Source organism: Branchiostoma lanceolatum, chromosome 4 (genome assembly GCF_035083965.1).
Source record: "Branchiostoma lanceolatum isolate klBraLanc5 chromosome 4, klBraLanc5.hap2, whole genome shotgun sequence".
Lineage (NCBI taxonomy): Eukaryota > Metazoa > Chordata > Leptocardii > Amphioxiformes > Branchiostomatidae > Branchiostoma > Branchiostoma lanceolatum.
The window spans coordinates 15,801,263-15,819,605 of NC_089725.1; the positions used below are offsets into that span (position 1 = coordinate 15,801,263).

The 18,343-nt window shown below is 43.8% G+C and overlaps 1 protein-coding gene across 4 annotated transcripts in view; it reads left to right on the forward strand.

The window, feature by feature from the left end:
- LOC136432869 (histone-lysine N-methyltransferase 2A-like) overlaps nucleotides 1-17,783 on the forward strand; it is a 29,501-nt gene extending 11,718 nt beyond the window's left edge. For 3 of the 4 annotated variants that reach the window (XM_066424446.1, XM_066424448.1, XM_066424447.1), the window contains exons 12-34: nucleotides 96-216; nucleotides 422-477; nucleotides 715-772; nucleotides 932-1,122; nucleotides 1,536-1,766; nucleotides 2,078-2,188; nucleotides 2,467-2,540; nucleotides 2,800-2,945; nucleotides 3,149-3,258; nucleotides 3,461-3,598; nucleotides 3,776-3,934; nucleotides 4,106-4,223; nucleotides 4,471-4,549; nucleotides 4,780-10,406; nucleotides 10,682-11,068; nucleotides 11,487-11,549; nucleotides 12,167-12,463; nucleotides 12,687-12,901; nucleotides 13,175-13,224; nucleotides 13,594-13,698; nucleotides 14,011-14,224; nucleotides 15,263-15,358; nucleotides 15,697-17,783. In XM_066424446.1, the coding sequence (XP_066280543.1) occupies nucleotides 96-216; nucleotides 422-477; nucleotides 715-772; nucleotides 932-1,122; nucleotides 1,536-1,766; nucleotides 2,078-2,188; nucleotides 2,467-2,540; nucleotides 2,800-2,945; nucleotides 3,149-3,258; nucleotides 3,461-3,598; nucleotides 3,776-3,934; nucleotides 4,106-4,223; nucleotides 4,471-4,549; nucleotides 4,780-10,406; nucleotides 10,682-11,068; nucleotides 11,487-11,549; nucleotides 12,167-12,463; nucleotides 12,687-12,901; nucleotides 13,175-13,224; nucleotides 13,594-13,698; nucleotides 14,011-14,224; nucleotides 15,263-15,358; nucleotides 15,697-15,876 (8,826 nt within the window). In that variant the 3' untranslated portion in view covers nucleotides 15,877-17,783. The remainder of the gene's footprint in view (nucleotides 1-95; nucleotides 217-421; nucleotides 478-714; nucleotides 773-931; nucleotides 1,123-1,535; nucleotides 1,767-2,077; nucleotides 2,189-2,466; nucleotides 2,541-2,799; nucleotides 2,946-3,148; nucleotides 3,259-3,460; nucleotides 3,599-3,775; nucleotides 3,935-4,105; nucleotides 4,224-4,470; nucleotides 4,550-4,779; nucleotides 10,407-10,681; nucleotides 11,069-11,486; nucleotides 11,550-12,166; nucleotides 12,464-12,686; nucleotides 12,902-13,174; nucleotides 13,225-13,593; nucleotides 13,699-14,010; nucleotides 14,225-15,262; nucleotides 15,359-15,696) is intronic. The other variant, XM_066424449.1, reaches the window with a different exon arrangement.
- The last annotated feature ends 560 nt before the right edge of the window (nucleotides 17,784-18,343 follow it).

Genomic DNA, 18,343 nt, shown 5'->3' on the forward strand with positions numbered 1-18,343 from the left:
CTATGTCAGATGTAAAATACTTAAGTATACATGTAAGTGTATTTCTTCTTCCAGTGCACTGTCTCACATTACTGTTATGTTATCTTTGAAAACAGATATGTCCGAAGTGTGTGCGATGTAAAAGCTGTGGCCGGACCACCCCAGGCCAGGCATACAATGCTCAGTGGACCCACGAGTTCTCCCTATGTCAGGACTGTGGCAAACTGTTTGATATGGGTAAGGGAAGATTTGTTGTTGTTCATTTCATAGTTTTTCTGAATATTTTTGTTATCACTATGTGTGACAAATGCCTGAGTGGTAAACATGTATACATGTAGTTGCAGGAGTACTATCATCCTCAACTCTGTGCATCAAAACATCATGTATAAGCATATCTGGAGCTCTGTAAGATCGTTTAACGTTTCTCTGTATTATCTTACAGGCAACTACTGTCCCATTTGCAAAAAGTGTTACTCTGATGATGACTACGAATCAAAGGTATTTTTTTTCTCTTATAACGCTATGCAGGCTGTACATACAAGTTGATAATGAAGCAGTTTACCTTGATATCTTATATATGGGAACACTTTTTAGTACCTCATCAAAATATGAAATGATAGAATCATGTGTATTGAGTTGTAGCTGATATAGAACAATCAACGTTTGATGACATGATTTGACAACAGAAGTGGTACAAAATGTAAAACGGAGCCAAACCTTTTGTTTGTTTTTCAGATGATGCAGTGTGGGAAGTGTGAGAGTTGGGTCCATGCCAAGTGTGAACTGCTGACAGGTATTTTCAGCTGTCATGTCTTCTCTCACAGTTATGGTGTTGTTATGTACAGTTTTCAGTTTGCCATTTTATTTTCATAGAGCCAATCTGTTTTTTTTCTTTTCAATCTCCATGTAAACAACGAAAGTTTGCTAACTTTGTTGCCTTTATGTTCCCTAGATGAACTGTACGAGGTGCTATCATGCATCCCGGACACGGTGCACTACACATGCCCATCCTGCACACAGACAGAACCCCCTGAGTGGAGGCAGGCTGTGCAGAAGGAACTGTACACAGGCTTCCAGCAGGTGCTTGGCACACTGCTCAGCCACAAGAGTGGGGAACACCTTCTGTACACCGCACAGGAACAGGTATGGACAAGAATGGACAAAAAGCAATGTTGTTTCACATAGTAATTCTGAACGTGTATTCTTTGTAGACTTGATTACGCTTATGGTTAAAAATGCAGCGTACACATAGCGCTGGTAACAGGTTTTGTAGGCCTTTCATTTTATTGTCACGTTCAAAGTAACATCCAAAACCTGTCAAATTAATACATAGTTTTCCACAACCTTTTGCTTAGTAGTGTAGTCAAATGCTAGTAAATACTAGCCTGCGTGTCATCCTTGTTAGTTCTATTCCATTCCATACTCCCCCTCCTTCACCAACTGTCAGGGGAAGGGGGAGTATGGAAGCCCTGGAACTAACAAGGATGACACACAGGCTAAGTAAACACAATATGCCCATAAAACTCAACATTGGAGTAATATTTTAACTACTCTAGACCGCCGACACTGAAGTGACACCTGCAGTGACACAAGAAGTACAGACAGCCGCTGAACCAGCAATGGAGGTTGTCACAGCTGAGGCTCGGGATAAAGACACCAAGACTGAGGAAGAGCTGCCAGCTGAAGGGGTGGAGAAGAAGGTGGAAACACCTGAGAAAAAAACAGACGACCCCAAAGATTTGGTCGCTGTCAGGAAACAAGTGGAGGCCATGGAGTACACATCTGTGGTTAGTAAAATGTCTTCATCACAGTTACTTACTCTGTGAAGTACTGCTGTATGTTTATGTGTGGTTGACATTTGTTCAAGTTGGGTAAGTTACATATTCAAACAATAGGAAAATAGTAAGAAGAGCCTGTAAGGTCAGTGAAGTGTTTTGTTGACCAGGTCCACATCTTGAAGGTTTTGATTTCTAAAGCGATGATATGTTACTGGCGTAAGGGGGATTAGGGAATGATGGTTTGGGGATGGTTTTAAATGTAAAATGCTCCTCTGTTTAGACGGCTTGCAGAAAAACACTTTTACTTTGCTCTGTTGCAGTCTGTGTTCTGTACCAACCTGGTGAGGATCATACAGGGGGCGCTGTCTGCTGCACCTGACAATTCCATCCTGAAGACGAACACGAACATCATCAGGGTGCTGTTCATTAAGGTACTCTAGAATATCGTCAATAATTGATGTCTTTCTCTTTAAGTCTTTTCTTCTGTCAATTCTGTTGCCGGGCTTGTCAATGAGCCCTCGTCTATTTGCTATTCAAACATCTTAGTAACCATTTTTTGCAAAGTTGCTGTGATGATAGATTTTGCTGCTACATTTATAAAACATTAATGCACTGATTGATGTTGCACATGTCAGGATATAGAGTTAAAGATAAAGAGATACTCTGTAAGAAGATTACGTCCATTGAGTAACTTGTTTTTCTTTGACAGCAAATGGAGAGGTACTTCCCATGGTTTGATGTGCAGGGCTGCAGACTCTGGGAACACAACAAGAATCTGCCAAAGTGAGTGTTATATTCTTAATGTGTGGAATAGATTGATTTACTTTGGATTACTTACAACACCGGTGTAACAAGTACACAAATTTCTGGCTGATGTATTTTTAAGGAGAGAATTTTCCTGACACTGACAATGTTTCTTGCACTGCATCACATATTTAATTTTTTTATCTTGTAACTTTACCAGTTATCAATGATCAATGATCAATGATGTAAACACACTGATGTAAACATCAATGATGTAAACACACTGTTATTGACACAGGGGTATGCTGCCCAATGCAGTACTTCCACCGTCAATGGAGCATGACTATGCTCAATGGAGGGTGAGACCAGTAGGACTGGACCCCACCCCTCAACCATCCCCGCTGAAGGTCTTGACTCCCAGGAAACACACATCCAGACAGGGAGGTGAGAACACTGTACCTTTGTTTGACATCTGCTTTTATCTTTGCCATACAGATTCTATTTTTTGGTGGTTTTGAGTTATAATGTTTACATAACATTTGGTTTGATTGAACCTTTTTTATTCATTTTACCTTCTTTCTTAACTTCTTTCTAGCTATATTACGAAGCAAATTTGCACTCCTTACCAACTGTTGACCTTTTTGTAGGTACTTGTGATTTAAGTGGGAACACCAGTGTGATACCCATGGAGGTGGGAGACCCCGATGACACCAGGCAATGCTGCTTGTGTGCCAGGCAAGGAGAATGCAAACCCAACGTGAGTTGCGTTCCTAACAGAAACCTAGTTTCATATTATTTGCAATGGAGTATTTGGGAGTAAGATTTGGCACATTAGCATGCAAATCTTTTGTTAGTTGTGTAAATGTTAATTAATATTGTGTATAATTTCCCAAAGATCTTGTCAGCTATGTCTGTGCAGATGGCAAGACTGGACCATCTAAATGTTGTTTGTTCTTTAGGATGCTGGACGCATGCTGTATGCAGGACAGGATGACTGGGTCCATGCTAACTGTGCCCTGTGGTCGGCTGAGGTGTATGAGGAGGCGGACGGCTCCCTGCAGAATGTTCACACTGCCATCTCCAGGGGCAGGCAAATGGTAAAATATGCTATATGCAGAAGTCTTTTTTATACATTTAACACCTTTACGGGAATGTCCTACCTCTACATTTATTTCCTGTAGGAAGCCATGAAATGATTCTCACTCTGAGAGGATCAGATAGTTTTGGTCCTAAGTTGTTATCTAGTGTTAAGTCTAGTTTGTGTTTGTCCACAGCGATGCGAACAATGTAGTAAGTTGGGGGCCACAGTAGGCTGCTGCACCCGTGGCTGTCCTGCCAACTTCCACTTCATGTGTGCTCGTCTGGAGGAGTGTCTCTTCCAGGAGGACAAGAAGGTCTTCTGTAAAGAACACAAGGACAAGGTGGACGGAGAGGTATGGAATAGCTTCATTTCCTCTCAGTACTGTAAATATTTCATCTGCAGTTTGCATCTCTTTTGTTTTCATGTCCATAGACCTGCTCCATCCATAAAATGAATTGTTAGAACTTTAACTCACATTGTTTCTTGCTGCAATTTGTCTAAGATCTTTGTTGTTCCCCCTCAGCTTGTAAAGGAGGATAGTTTTGAGGTAAACCGGCGGGTATGTGTGAACATGGATAACATCAAACTCAATAGGAAGTGGATGCGAGGACTGGAGCCCACCATCATTCAGGTCCTGACGGGTAAGTAGTTTATGGTGTTTTCTTTGGATGTCCTGTAGAAGGAAGTTTAGGCACAACAATAATGATATCTGTCTAAAATTGCAAACTGATTACTTTGATGTTTTGAACCTGTTGAAAGACATCCTGGAATGGAGTGTACGTCATTTTTTGGTTTGATTTATAAGGATAGTTGTGGAAATGCAATGAATAGTTTGATGAAGAGTGATGAACCACTGGTGAACATTCTAACATACAATTTGCTGTGCAGGGTCTATGACGGTGGAGAGCCTTGGAGAGCTAAATGATCTGTCCGACACCAAAGATGCGCTGCTTCCTGTTGGCTTTGTGTAGGTTATGTTCATAATTTTCTGTGATTATTTTTTCCTTACATTTCAAGTTTGTTTCTTTCACTTAAGATTAATATAGTGATCATCAAATTTGATGCAAGTATACCATGATTGTAGATAGAGCTATTGGTATGGGATACAAAGTTTTTCCTGTCTTCTTCTGGTAGGGGACACTGGGTGATGAAGTAATGAACTTAGTGGAAATGACTGTCTGTCTCTCATCTGTACAGGTGCACACGAGTCTACTGGAGCACGTATGATGCCCGCCGTCGATGCATCTACACATGCCGCATCACAGAATTCCGACCTGAGAAACCCAAGCCGGCCATAGAACTGAACCGCACAACGGCACACGAAGAGCCTGTTTCCAGGGACTGTTCTTCACAGCCTTTATCACCAAGAAAGGCACATATTATATCCCCTTCAAAACTTGGGAAAGCTCACAGAAACTTGAGCACAGAGATTGAGGCTGCCAGTTCAAGCACAATAGGAGAAAAAACATTCCATAGTCCCAAATCAAAAGTAAGGAGGACTTCTGACGGAACCTATGTACTGTCAGTTCAAGATATAGAGCATGGGCAAGCCAAGCTTAGCAGTGCTCGTACACCCAAGTCACTGTTGGATACAACAGGAAGTGCCATTTCCATGAAACTTGCCATCAGGAGTACTGAGAGGAAAACAGAACGCACAAGGCAGAAGTCGGGACAACATGTGCTACCCGAGTCCATTCACCCTGAAGTGTCAGAAGACAGAAGTGTGCAGTCGGATAGTTCCAGTGATGCAACATCAGCAGTGCATTCCACACCAAATGCAAATACCACAATGAGTGTGGTCAGAACTACCCAGACCACGGTTGTAACGACAGCACAAAGTGTGATCGTGACCACACAGAGCAAAGTGATTACCACTCAGTCTGTCAAGTCCTATGAGACAGTTTCTCAGGAGGGAATTGTGGGGGTGACTCTTCCGAACATCGGCGTGTTCTCTCCACCACCTACTAATGTACTACATCCCCATGGGGGAGGTCACGTACAGAGAACTTTACAGCCTCAAGTAGCCACCCCAACACCTCAACCACCTTTATTGCCTCCTCTTGGTTGTGTAAGACAGCCACTTTTGCCTTCTGTAAACCTTGCACAGAGGCCATCTCTAAAAGACACGACACCATTGTTGCCATGCAGTCAAACATCTGAAGTGTTTCAACCACACATTCCACAACAAAGCAAGGCCATCATTAGTTCACTGATTCCCGAAGGACAAATTTCTAGCTCTGGAAATGCGTGTCATACAACTTCAACTCAGGCACCAATTTCTGTGCCTAACATCCCAGCTGACACAGGAAGTTCAAGTCTAATGGCTAAAGATGAAAGACCCCTTCTGCCAGTTTTGCCAACAGCAGGTTCCTTACAATTGGAGGTCTCAAGATCTATTACAAATACAAGTTCAAGCAACTCCATTGACAGTGGGAGGCCAGGAGCAACGTTGAGCAGCATTATTCTGCCTTCAAGAAGCATGGTAATGGCAGGGGTAAGCCTGACATCCTCAGGAAGCTCCTCTCAGCAAGGTGGATGTGAAGGTAGTGATAGAATCAAGAGGGCACGAGAGAGTCAGGACAATGAGAATGTTGCATGCTCAAGTAGCCAACAGAACACAACAGTCTCAAAAGGTGGGAGCAGTCACAAGGAGTCCAGCTCCAGATCACCAGATGAAACATCCAGTGTACAAAAGCTACCTGCTGCCTCCACATCTGCAGGGATTCTGCCAACATCTGTTCCTTCACACAAGCAGGTTGGACTGACATCGGTGTCCAGCTCTGGTTCCAGCCACATGACTGTCACAGTGACCCTACCCACTGGTGTTCTCCCCAGTCTGTCCCAGTCCTTAAGTCTCAACAAAACTACTCCAACAGCGAACAACAGCACATCTGTTTCCAACACACTATCTGCAGCAGTTTCATCCTCTCCAAGCAGCAGCACACCTTCCCCCTCCACCACCCCTACAACGGCAGATGCTAACCATTCAGGTACCCCAGATGCCATGCTGACTCGTGGCAACCCTGTGTTCTATGGAAGTGGGCTAGTCAAGTCAGCCAAGCTCCTTCGTAAGCTCCACAACAGCCCAGGAAGAAAGGCGGCTACGGCCAGTCCTCCTCTGTCTGCCAGTCCAAAGTTGAGTCAGTCCTCTGTAGTCACCAAAACTGGTGACAGCAGTGCCACTGCCATGAATGCCGTCAATGACAAGTCAGCTCTCTCTACTACTGAGCCTTCAGATCCCACTTCAGATGTTCCCACCAGCAACAACAGGTCTTGCGCCACACCTATGCGAGGTGTTAAGGCATTGCCTACCAAGTCAGGGAATACAGGAGCTAGTAGTGAGCCAACCTTCCTGCAAGCATTCATAGATTTTTCTTCAAAGGACCATCTTACACCTAACCATGTCAAGCCCTGTGTGGTGCAGATAGCCGATATAAGAAAGCAGGGGTTGCAAAAAGACACAGCTCTCTATAGGGGAAGCCAACAGCCAGCTGGCAACAAGAGAGTCCCAAATGGGGACATAGGACCCCAGCATGGCCTGATTAAGGGGGACAGTAGTGACCAAATCATTGATAGCTCAAAGCCCTGTTGCCCTAAGTGCAAAAAGCAGTTTGTCAAGAAGAATCAGCTTCAGAAGCACTGCAGAAGATGTGTGGATGAAATGCCAGAATCTGACGATGAATATGTTCCAGAAAAAGAGGTCGGGGCTCTGTCAGATGGACCAAGTGACACTGATGGCGATGGGAAGGTAAGGGGAAGGGAGAGATACCCAAGAAGAAGCTCCCGCAACAGACCCGTTCAGTACTATGACTTGGAGACGTATGGAACAAGCGAGGATGAGAGGTCTGAAGGCAAGCTGTCAGGAAATGAGTCACATTCTCCAAGATACAGAACAAGAATGTCTTCCGGGAGCGGCAGTGACAACGTCACCAGTCCCACTAGATCTGATCCAAACAGACGGGGACCAGGAAGGCCCAAGAAGAGACATCTCACACCTCCCTCTCTGTCCTCATCTTGGCAGGCACCAGAGGAGGGAACTCCATCAGTGGTATCTCCATCCCGTCCCAAATTCAAGGAAGAAACACTTCCCTCGAAGAGATATTCCCTCAGGCATCCCAAGGCTTACTCAGAGTCAGAGGGAAATGGTGGTGAAGTGGACACTGCTGCCCTAAATCATCAGGAAAGATCTTCATCTCAAGGGACCAGTGATGATGTTGAGAGGGAGAAAAAGGAAAGTGAAGGTGTTTCTAGCAAGGCTTCTCCAGGTAATGCTTCTAAAGAAGTTGGCTCAGCCAAGCTTGAAGATAATCAGGGAATAACAGATGTACCAAAGGTTGGCAATGGCACAGAAAGGAAAGGAAAATCAGAAGAGAGAAAGGTTACTGGAGGGTCTAAGAAAGGTGAGGTTGGACAAAAAACGTCTGCTGAAGGTAAATCTGAGCTTGATGACGTTTTGCCGACGGACATTGTGGATTTTGTGTTGCAGAATTCTTCACCTCACCCAGGGGAACATGGGAATGGACTCCCACCATTCCCTGCTGACGAATCAGGGACGATGTCAGATTCAGGGAAGAAGAAGGAGCTTGAATCAGATATGACTGATCGCAAGGGGCCTGATGGTGATGCAACAACTGTAGTTAGTGCAGTCACAGGAAAATCTGTTGATGGAAACACTGATTGTTTGAAACCATTGAGGACTGAGAAAGAAAAATCTCACACTCCACCTGCACTTGCATCAGGTGAGCTGACGGTTAACAAGACTGCAAACTCTTTGAAAACTCCTGATGTTGATACAAGAGGTGGGCAACAGAACAGAGTTAGCACCCAGACTGCAACAAGTGTGAATACCAAGGTGGTCGTACAGCTACCACAACCCACCATCTCAGGTCCAACTCCTCCCCTCCCGCCTGTGACAACAAGCCAAATCAGCCTTCACGCCCTGTTGAAGCAGCCAGCAAGGTATTCTGTTGCTATATTAGGATCCAGGAAACAGTCCTCTTCACAAACAGAGAAAAGCCCGTCCAAGTCGCCTCGCCTGCTGCCCAAACCTGCAACAACAACCACAGCAGCACTGGTATCAGCAGCAACACCAGTACCAGCCGGTCCAACAGTACCATCACTACCAGCAGCAGCACCTTCGCCAGCCACTATTCAGACTGTCCTCGTCACAGCTCCCAATCCATCTGCTGCGCTGCAGGTGCCGACAGTAGCAAACCAGCCTGCAGGATGCTTCTTTGTGAACCAGCAGGGCATGCCGGTGTATCTTGTTCCCACCCCAGCGCTGACCACACAGCTACAGCCTCAGCAGCTCTCCATTCCTGTACAGGCTCCTAGACTTCAACAGATGGCACTGTCAACAGGTTTGGGGCCAGGTACACAGCCATATTCTCTGACAGCCCAAGCACAGCCAATTGGAACAGTCAACCATGTATCGCAACAACCACTCCAACAACTGTTGTCACCACAGAGGTCTCTTGTGAGTGGTGAACTTGGCAAAGTGTCTCCCTCCATACTATCCACAGGCCATGTATCACCATCCACAAGCCTTGTGTCAGGTAGTGTGACTGTACAGGTACCACTCCTCCCTGCCTCAGCTCAGGGACAGGCGACAATCATCAGCTCACCCAGGGTTAAGGATCTGCTAGAGAAGCAGAGGATAGTTTTGGGGTCGCCTCAGAAGCCCAACTCCAGTCCAGCTCCACAGCAAGCTGCTAATCCCACAGTGACAGACAACATGACTAGAAGAAGGATGGAAAGCAATAGCATAGGTAGTCAGACTCAGTTTGTTAGAAATGCCATGTCTATGGGGACAAAACCAAACTTGAACACATCCCAGGGTATGGGCATAATGACTCTTCAGAACCAAACAATGATGACTGTGAATAACACAGGGAATCTCAACAAAAGTCCTCCAAATGCCCAGACAGTCATGTGGACACCTCATATGTTCAGCAGCCTATTACAGTCAGCCAACAAACCAGTAGGTTCCCCTTTGGTATCCCCAATACAGATGCCAACTTCAAACCCCATAAGCCTGCAGTCTCCAGTGAACAGTGTACCAACCAACATAGTGTCACCTCCACAGCCATCCATTCTGTCTACTGGCGGGGTGTCAAACAGTGTCATGAACTCAAGTGGGAGTCAGGGGACTGCGGCAATGGGAGACATCATCTCTGCAAATGCTGCTCTCCTGTCTCTGGCCCAACTACAGCATGCACAGACGCAACCAATGGTAAATGCCAATGCACAGAAGACAACACTCCTGCAGAACAACTTACCTCAGGTCAACCTTGCTAGCCCCTTGAAACATCCTCTTTTACCTGAGAATTTCTACAACAGTCTCGAGTCTGCATTGATGTCCTCGTTCAACTCTCAAGACAGACTGCAGACAGGAATGTCCTTCCCTCCTTTTGGAACTCCTGGTACAGTGGCGAACACTCTACAACCTATTCCTGGTTCCAGCTCAAAAGCCTCTCCTCTGGCACAGGGAGTGACTGATTCATCAGTACCAACTGGCAAACAAACAAAGAAGAAGAGCAGCCCCAAAAGGAAACGTCCTGCAGCCCCCTCAACAGCAAGTCGTAAAAAGCTCAGGCCTGAAGTGGCAGAAGAGTGGATTGATGACAGAAGTCCCCAGGAAGGAGCAAACAGTTCAGCAGGTCAGGGGAGCTCCTCCCCATCCGAGGGAGTAGCTGATGGTGAAGCAGGCAGAACAGGCAGTCCACTGGTGTCATCGTCACCCAGCCTCTCCCCAACTCCCAACAGGAGAGGTCCTCGTGTGAAACTGCCCACCCGGTCCAGCCCTGTGCATGCAATACACAAAGGTACAGGAATGCCAGAGTGTGGTATGATGTAACTGATATTATGCAAATGGGAACAATAGCCAGATTCTTACTTACACTACTGACTTGCAGTAGATCATGTAGAAAGAATTAATGTTGTCGTGTTAGTTCCAATGTTATGAAACATCACAGGATTGTGAATATTGCGGTATCACTGTTAGAATTTCTTTTTGTATTCTGCAAGGTTGTTGTCATATTAGTTAGGTTTCGTGGCAGGAATAAATATGTTAATGTTCCCCTGATTTGTGCACTTCCAGGCACTGCCTGCATCCACTTCACCAACCTGAGTGACCTGGCACAGAAGTACCGGTACCAGGACCTGAAGTCACGCATTCCAACGTCTGCCGAAATCCTCATCCTCACCTGTGATGCCTCAAAAAAGTATCTCATTGGTGTAGAGCGACGTCATCTTCCGTTCTGTAACGAGTTTCAGGGAAAGGTCGGCAAGGAACAGCCTCAGTTCTCCTTCCACTGCCCCGGCTGTTGTGAGTACATCGGACAGACCCTTCGCGAGGCCTTTATGCACTTTCTGGGCCCAGACTCAGTGAAGGCACAGAAAGTAAGGACAGCTCGCTCGCGTGCCATCCAGTTCATCATCACCTGTGATGGCAACAAGTGGGAGAAGAGGAGGCTGGAGTGGAAAGGTAACTTCAGAAAGACTGTACCTGTTCCTGTCTAACTCAGCACAGTTTGATCCTGTACAGTGGGGTGTCATTAGGTTTCATTAACAAATTGATCCCTGATGGAATCCTTGGTGATAAACTTGTTGTTTGTCTGTCCAGAGGTGATAAACATAAAATTACTAAGAGATCCTTTAAGGGTTTAACACTTCAAAAATAAAAACATGCTAAGAGATTGCAAAATATGACTCGTAATGTTCACAAACTACATGTAATTGTAATTTGTAAGTGAAAGGATGAAGTTGCACTGTCTCCTGTGCAGGCAACACTGTATAGTGAGAATGCTACCTCTAAACTCTGTTTTTGAATGTTAATGGCTTTATTCCATATATACACTGTTTATTTTGCACCTAATTAACAAGAAATACCGTTTCTATTGAAGGTCCCCCACAACCCTCGCTAGGTCTAGGAAGCGTTGATGGGGGACTCAGTGGCCAACTGGCTGGTAAGACAACCATTTGAAACAGAGGAAAGGCACAGGGTTGGCATAGTGGTAATGCATGCCTGGGCTGCTCCATGCATGAACTTCGGACTTATCTGTGTCCTCCCTGTGGCGTCACTGTGGTTGTCTTTTATAATGCACTCGTTGTTTAAGGTGGCATGCTTTTCGGTGTTAGTGTCATGGTGGTGGTAGCTCTGCACAACAAGATAGGAGTGAAAGGCATCTGTCTATGTGACTCTGAAACTTAAGTTTGTCATTCCTGCTGATGGCCACTGGGTTTCTGTCAGTTCCTAGAAAAGAACATTGGTTTGTTTGAGAATTATATCCAAAGAAGAACATTTTGTCAGTCTGTGTACTGCAACACCACTCAGCATGGTGTTGTTGTGGTTTCCTCAGCCTGAATGAGAATGCCCTAGAGTTAGACCTGGCCTTGGTGGCCTTTCATGAGCATTGAGACCTTTGCAATTGGATAGTTTCCTATTTCGATGAAGAACTGCTAGTAATAAACCAAATATATGAAAGACATCTGGTTATTCCAGCAATTCTTCATATCTTTTCAGGTATAAATGACATAATAATACTAAATTTGGTTGGTTTCTGTTCTTGCTTCTCCTCTTCAGACAAAGGCAGCTTTGAGGAGGAAGGAGATGCCCACATGCTCCAGCACTACAGATCATCATCCAACCTGCCGACTGGTCGGTCCTCACCGTGGGACCGCATCCCCCCACACCCATCACTGCCCATGCCAGAAGACGAGGCTGATTCCTATTCACCTCTGCTCAAACTGCATGAGATAGAAGAGGAGCAGAGGAGACAACAGGCACAAACCACCACGATGCCTAAAGAGGACAAACCTAAGCTTGTGTTCGAGATCACCAGTGATGACGGCTTCAAAACAACTGCAGACACCATTGATGGTAAGAAAAGGCTTCAACACTAACAGATAGTTTAAACATTTTACTTGTACCATATTCCTTCTAATAAAGTGTGCACTTTTTTGAAATTTCAACCTTCGAGATGAGGCTACAGATATCTTTGGATATCCCCGGTACAAGATCAACTGAACACTCTCCAGTTACCTGTAGTTAAAGAGAGTATGCATTTTGAAATGTGTGTTGTCCTGTCCTGTGTTGTCTACAGCTGCTTGGGACCAGGTTGTGGAGAAGGTACAGGAGGCAAGGATCAATGCTCGCATGAAGCAGCTGTCCTTCGCTGCGGTGAACGGCTGTGTCATGCTGGGGGTCACGCACGAATCTGTGATGAACCTGATGGAACAGCTGGCTGGGGCCAAGAACTGTATTCACTACAAGTTCAAGTACCACAAGTACAGCCCTCACGACCTGGCTGAGGATGAGGTTAGTGCGCATACATGCCTTGAGCTATGTGACAAGTCATGTTTTTTTCTACAAATGGCCTTGTCTGGCAACCTTGGGCGTCATCAGTTTAGACGTATGGACTTGAATGCGCATTGTGTAACTTACAGTTTATCTTAACAGATCATTAACACAGCCAGTTTCAAAATCTACAGGAGGATCCACATAGTATCAGTAGATTAGGGTTTGAGGAATCATCTGTGAATGTTTTAAATGGTGATGACTGTCTTTTTTCTTTCTTCCCTCCCTCACTAGGATCCACCAGTCAACCCCAATGGGTGCTGCAGAGCAGAAGTGTTGTCAAGGTGAGATTGAAAACTTGTTTTCATGTGTTGTTACTTGTGTGTGTATTACAAATATAAGTTGAGACTCTATAATACGAGTCCTCTATAATATCTGTAGAATTTTAACATGGAGTCTTGAGTGAAATCTATGTGTCATACAGAGGAAATCAGGAGGATAAGCAATGTAGAAAGTCTTTATCTCGAAACCTGGAGTACTCTCTTACAGCAAAGTAGGGTATTTTGATTCTTGTGTCTTGAATATGGCTCCCTTCACTCCTAGCTGACTGCTACCAACCCCTGTGTCAGGGACTCCCACAGCAGTATGAAGAAGTACTGGATACTACTACTACTCTGTTCTTACCTTGTATTGTTATGTGTGTGTTTTTCCAGACGGTCAAAGTTTGACATGTTCAGCTGGCTGGCCTCGCAGCATAGACAGCTCCCTGTCCTGGACTACAATGAGGAGGAGGAAGAGGTCCAGCACAAATCCACAAGGTAATGTCACAGGCAGGGGTGTTTTGTTCTTCAACCCATACTATACTGTTAAGTAGAAGTTCAACACCCAAAGATAGTGTAAAAACTTGGAAGCTTGTCTCAGTCTAAGTCTCAACATTCTTGCTTGATTAAAAAGAAAATGATTTGTATCAGAGATCATACTAATATTGAAGAGTTGGCAAAGCTATACACATATAGTTAATAAAGGAATTACACAAACAGGCTCTCTAAACAAAAATATTTTAGCTTGAACAAGCTGTGCTGCAAATCACTGTTGTCAAAAGGAATCTCACTCACTGTTCATACCTGCAGGAGACCAACCAGTATGGACCTGCCCATGGCCATGAGATTCCGCTACCTTCGGCAGACGTCACGGGAGGCTGTCGGCGTGTACCGTTCGCCTATCCATGGGCGGGGCCTGTTCTGTAAACGCAACATCGACTCTGGGGAGATGGTGATTGAATATGCTGGCATGGTCATCCGCTCTGTTCTTACTGACAAAAGAGAGAACTACTACAACAGCAAGGTACGTAGACTTGTTTACGAACTACTCTCTGACTGAAATGCTATCAGTAAGTTTTGAAGTGTGGTGGCATTAAGACAGACCATTATCCATGTACACAGGTTAGGAATGGAGGCTGAATAGATTGCAGGAGTTGTCTTCTGGTTTCGTGCAAAGACTTGTTTTACAGCTAGTCTAACAATTACATTTAAAAAAAATACTCTAGTAAGGTTTTTGTTGGTCAAACATAGGAGCTTTAGTGTCTTCTGACTGTAACTGAGTATTACGAGGATGTGACTGAATGTTGGCTCAAATGATCGAAGATGTCTTTGTTCTATTTGGTTTATCTGCCTGCTTGAGCAATGTCTTCTAAGGGGGCACCCCCTAGTTTATTTTGGGTCTCAATTCGAGTTTGCACACCCCCAAGTCTAGCGACCGTCTCTTCCAGGAAATACTTCTGAGCCAAAACAACTGTGAATGGGAATGAAGGATATCCCTCTAGCTACAAGAAAACCCGAGTTTCGGTTTCTTCAACCTTTGTAATTTTAGTAAATATAAGAGGGAAAAAGTATTTTTCCGTCAAAAATGAGGCACAAAATTTGGCATTTTCCCGTGGAACTAACCACATCACAAAATTTTTTGACACGAAAATGACTGTTAGTGTCAGAAAGAGAAATCTCCAACGTATAATTAAGCCCATTATAAAGAAAATCCTACCACTGCGATTTTCACAATAACCCGACGCGCGAGGTAATGCAACACGGCCAAAAGAACGCAACAAAGGTCAATCTGGGTCAAACCGGCAGTTTACCTTCAACGCGTATGGATATCCGGAAGTAAGGCTCAGATCGAAACGCAATTTCCACCCAAAACACACCAATTCATACGCTTTTCAGCCATGTTAGTATTTAGTGTCAGTTCGAAGCACATTTTGAGAAATGTGAACTCAAACCCAGACCCTCGAAACCCTTTTGTCCCTTTTTTGTCGCGGACTACCATGGACCACTGTCGCGGAAGAACTGGTGCGTGCACCGCTAATAATATATGGTATTTTTTTTCCAGGGGATTGGCTGCTACATGTTTCGCATTGATGACTATGAAGTTGTAGATGCAACCATGCATGGAAATGCTGCTCGCTTCATCAACCACTCTTGTGAGGTCAGTATATGAGGTCAAGTTTGCACCGCAGAACTTAAGATAATCTGTCGTAAAGTATTGGTTTCAATATTTGTGTACAGTCTACATTGAAGTTCTAGAATTTGTGTATGAATACTTGGTTTGAATGTAGACCGTAGACCCTTATAAAGATTCTCGAAACTGTGGGTTTGTTATATTATGTTTAAGGCCTAACAAGCCAAATCTACATGTTTGAGGTAACGCTACATAATTAAATGAATTTGTGACCTTGAATGAAGAAAAGAAGTCAGGCTCAAAATCAATAGTTTCTGGTAGTTACTCCTTTGTCCTCACTCCTGTTCTAACTCAACTCTCCACAGCCCAACTGTTACTCACGAGTGATCCAAGTGGAGGGCAAGAAGCACATTGTCATCTTCGCCATGAGGAAGATCTACAAGGGGGAGGAACTGACCTATGACTACAAGTTCCCCATTGAGGACCAGAACTCCAAAATAGATTGTACCTGTGGATCTAAGAGGTGCCGCAAGTACCTGAACTGATCCTTGGGAAGCTGAAGGCAATCCAATTCAGATGTCTGTGGGAGGGCAGAGCAGAAAGGATTTTAACCCTATACTATATGTGCTTTGTTTTAAATCTCCTGCCCTTTGAAGGATTCAATATTTCCCATCAATCAGCAAGGCTAGCAGCACCCTCCACTGCGCACATTTTGTTTCCATTTTATACATGCCTGTATCATATTTTTATTTTTAGGCTGTCCCTTCCCAGCTTAGTTATGGGTTTATATTTTCTCCCTTCAACCTATTAATAGATGAGCCCCAAATAGAAGTTTGACCCGTGTGTCAACTGCTGCCACACAAGAAAGGAAACGTGCAATGGAGTGTTTTCAGAAGTAGGGCTGTAGACCCTATCCTTTGTTATACGTGATGCCAACTAATGTGTACATTCTATAACATGCTGCTTTTTGTGTCGAGGCTTTAATCATTATGAAGACCAAACAAAGACTGATAATCTGGCAAAGTGAGCAAGATGTACATGTACCTGGTTGTGTGGACTGGGTTTCTAGGGCTATGCATTGAGATTCTGTATGAGTAAGGTGCCTGATATGATGGAGCTGTGTCAGATTTTTCCTTGTACTATAGGGGAACTGTTTTTAGAAATTATTCTTACATGAGAGAAATATTCTTAGACAAATAGTAGACAAGAAATTCTATTGTACTTCTCTGTAGTGATATCCGTGTTGTACATTTTTGAAGATAAGCTTGGTTATTCTAGAAACACTCAGAGGCTGTAACATTGCTTTTGAATGAACGTGCAGCTGGTGATCAGAGGAATTTGTTTACTGGTATGACAATATTTTCTGCTTTTTATTACAAGTACAACTGGACCATCCAAACTGCCATGTTTTGTGTACACCTAGCAAAGCCTGAATTGTAATATTCGGTCAGGTCAGTAGATAGCAGATGTTTTAATTATGGAGAAACAAGATGTAAATGGTTATGTATGATTTTGACCTTGTATCGCATTGATGCATACACTGTATACCAAGAGGGAAGAGTGCTTTGGAAGTACAGTGTGTTCGAAAGTGAAATACCAGCTGATTTTATTACACTGCAGTTTGTCTCAAACGACCAAAACTTTTTCCACTACACATTTGTCACCACTGTATGGTGGAAATAACTATTGTAATGAGACAAAACAAATTTCACAGACTATGTGACAAAACAAGCATTAACACACACTTAGTAGTAGGGTGTCCAGAATGACAGTCACATTGTTATGTTATTATCTGGAAGCACTTCCTTCTGTAGCACAGTGATAGCTCTATCATTTACAGAGTATCTGATATAACCACTATCGGCCAGTATTCAGTAAGCATTTGCAGTGTTGTAGCATATTTAGCTTTGGCAGATCAGTTACAAAGAAAAGGTCTCAACAACCTCTGCCTGTCCAACCTTTAGTTGGTATCTTTTGTGATGTGTCCAGCTCAGGAAAGTAAACCAGTGCAAGGTTCCATATTTTTGTACAATGAAGAGTCTTTTTTGGTTGGTACTAGACATGCATTTTTTTTAGTTTCAGTGTTTAAGAGGACTTTTGTACAACTTACAAACTGCTGTATTTATGACGCTTGGCTAGCGTGTGATAGGATTGTAAGGTCAGACAATGATAACAGAGATTTGATACACTATTAAAATGTTTTTGATTGACTCCAATATCTCTTCCAAAGATATCTGTAGCATAGTATCCTGATACTGTCCCAAAGGACTGGTGTATATAAGATTTTGTACAGAGAATCTGGAGATATTGAATTCTGTGTAGTTTCTTCTGTTGGACAGTAAACTAGATTTTAATTGTTTCGATAATCCCCATTTGATTAAATGAAGATGATTTGATCAATGCTTTGTTTCTTTTGTATACAATGCACCAATAAAGATTTTATATTGTAGAATTTTCAAGCTTACTGTCATTGATATTCTGAGAGTATGTGCAAGAGTTAGTTTCCTCCCAGACATCCACCCGTTGCTGGTAGAGACAGTAGTTTTTGATGCAATCCTGGGCAAGTGTAGGTTTTGAACCCGGTGTCCTCGGAAGTGCATATATGGCTGAAACATGCATTACATGACTAGTAGTAGTATTCTTGGTTATGCATTTATGTATGAGGTGGTACTGGTGGACTTATTGAGTCCTAAATACTGTTCTAAATGTAGAAGCAAAAGCTGAAGTTTGGAATGACTACTGATTTCGCTAATTCTGCAGATTTTCTAAATCACCTGTATGCTATAAAGCACTTTGTTATCCAGTGTGCTTTCAATTGTAGCCTGGGTGCCATCCTATTTCTACCGGGGCTCCTACATTTGCTAGTAGGAGCCCCGGTAGAAATAGGATGGCACCCAGGCTATTCACCGGCTATTTCAATTGGAGTCCAGGACAGACACTAGATGCAACAGGTGTTTTCACTTAGCCAGGATGCCAGCCTTTCGTGAAGCAACAGAGAGTGTACTAAAGCTA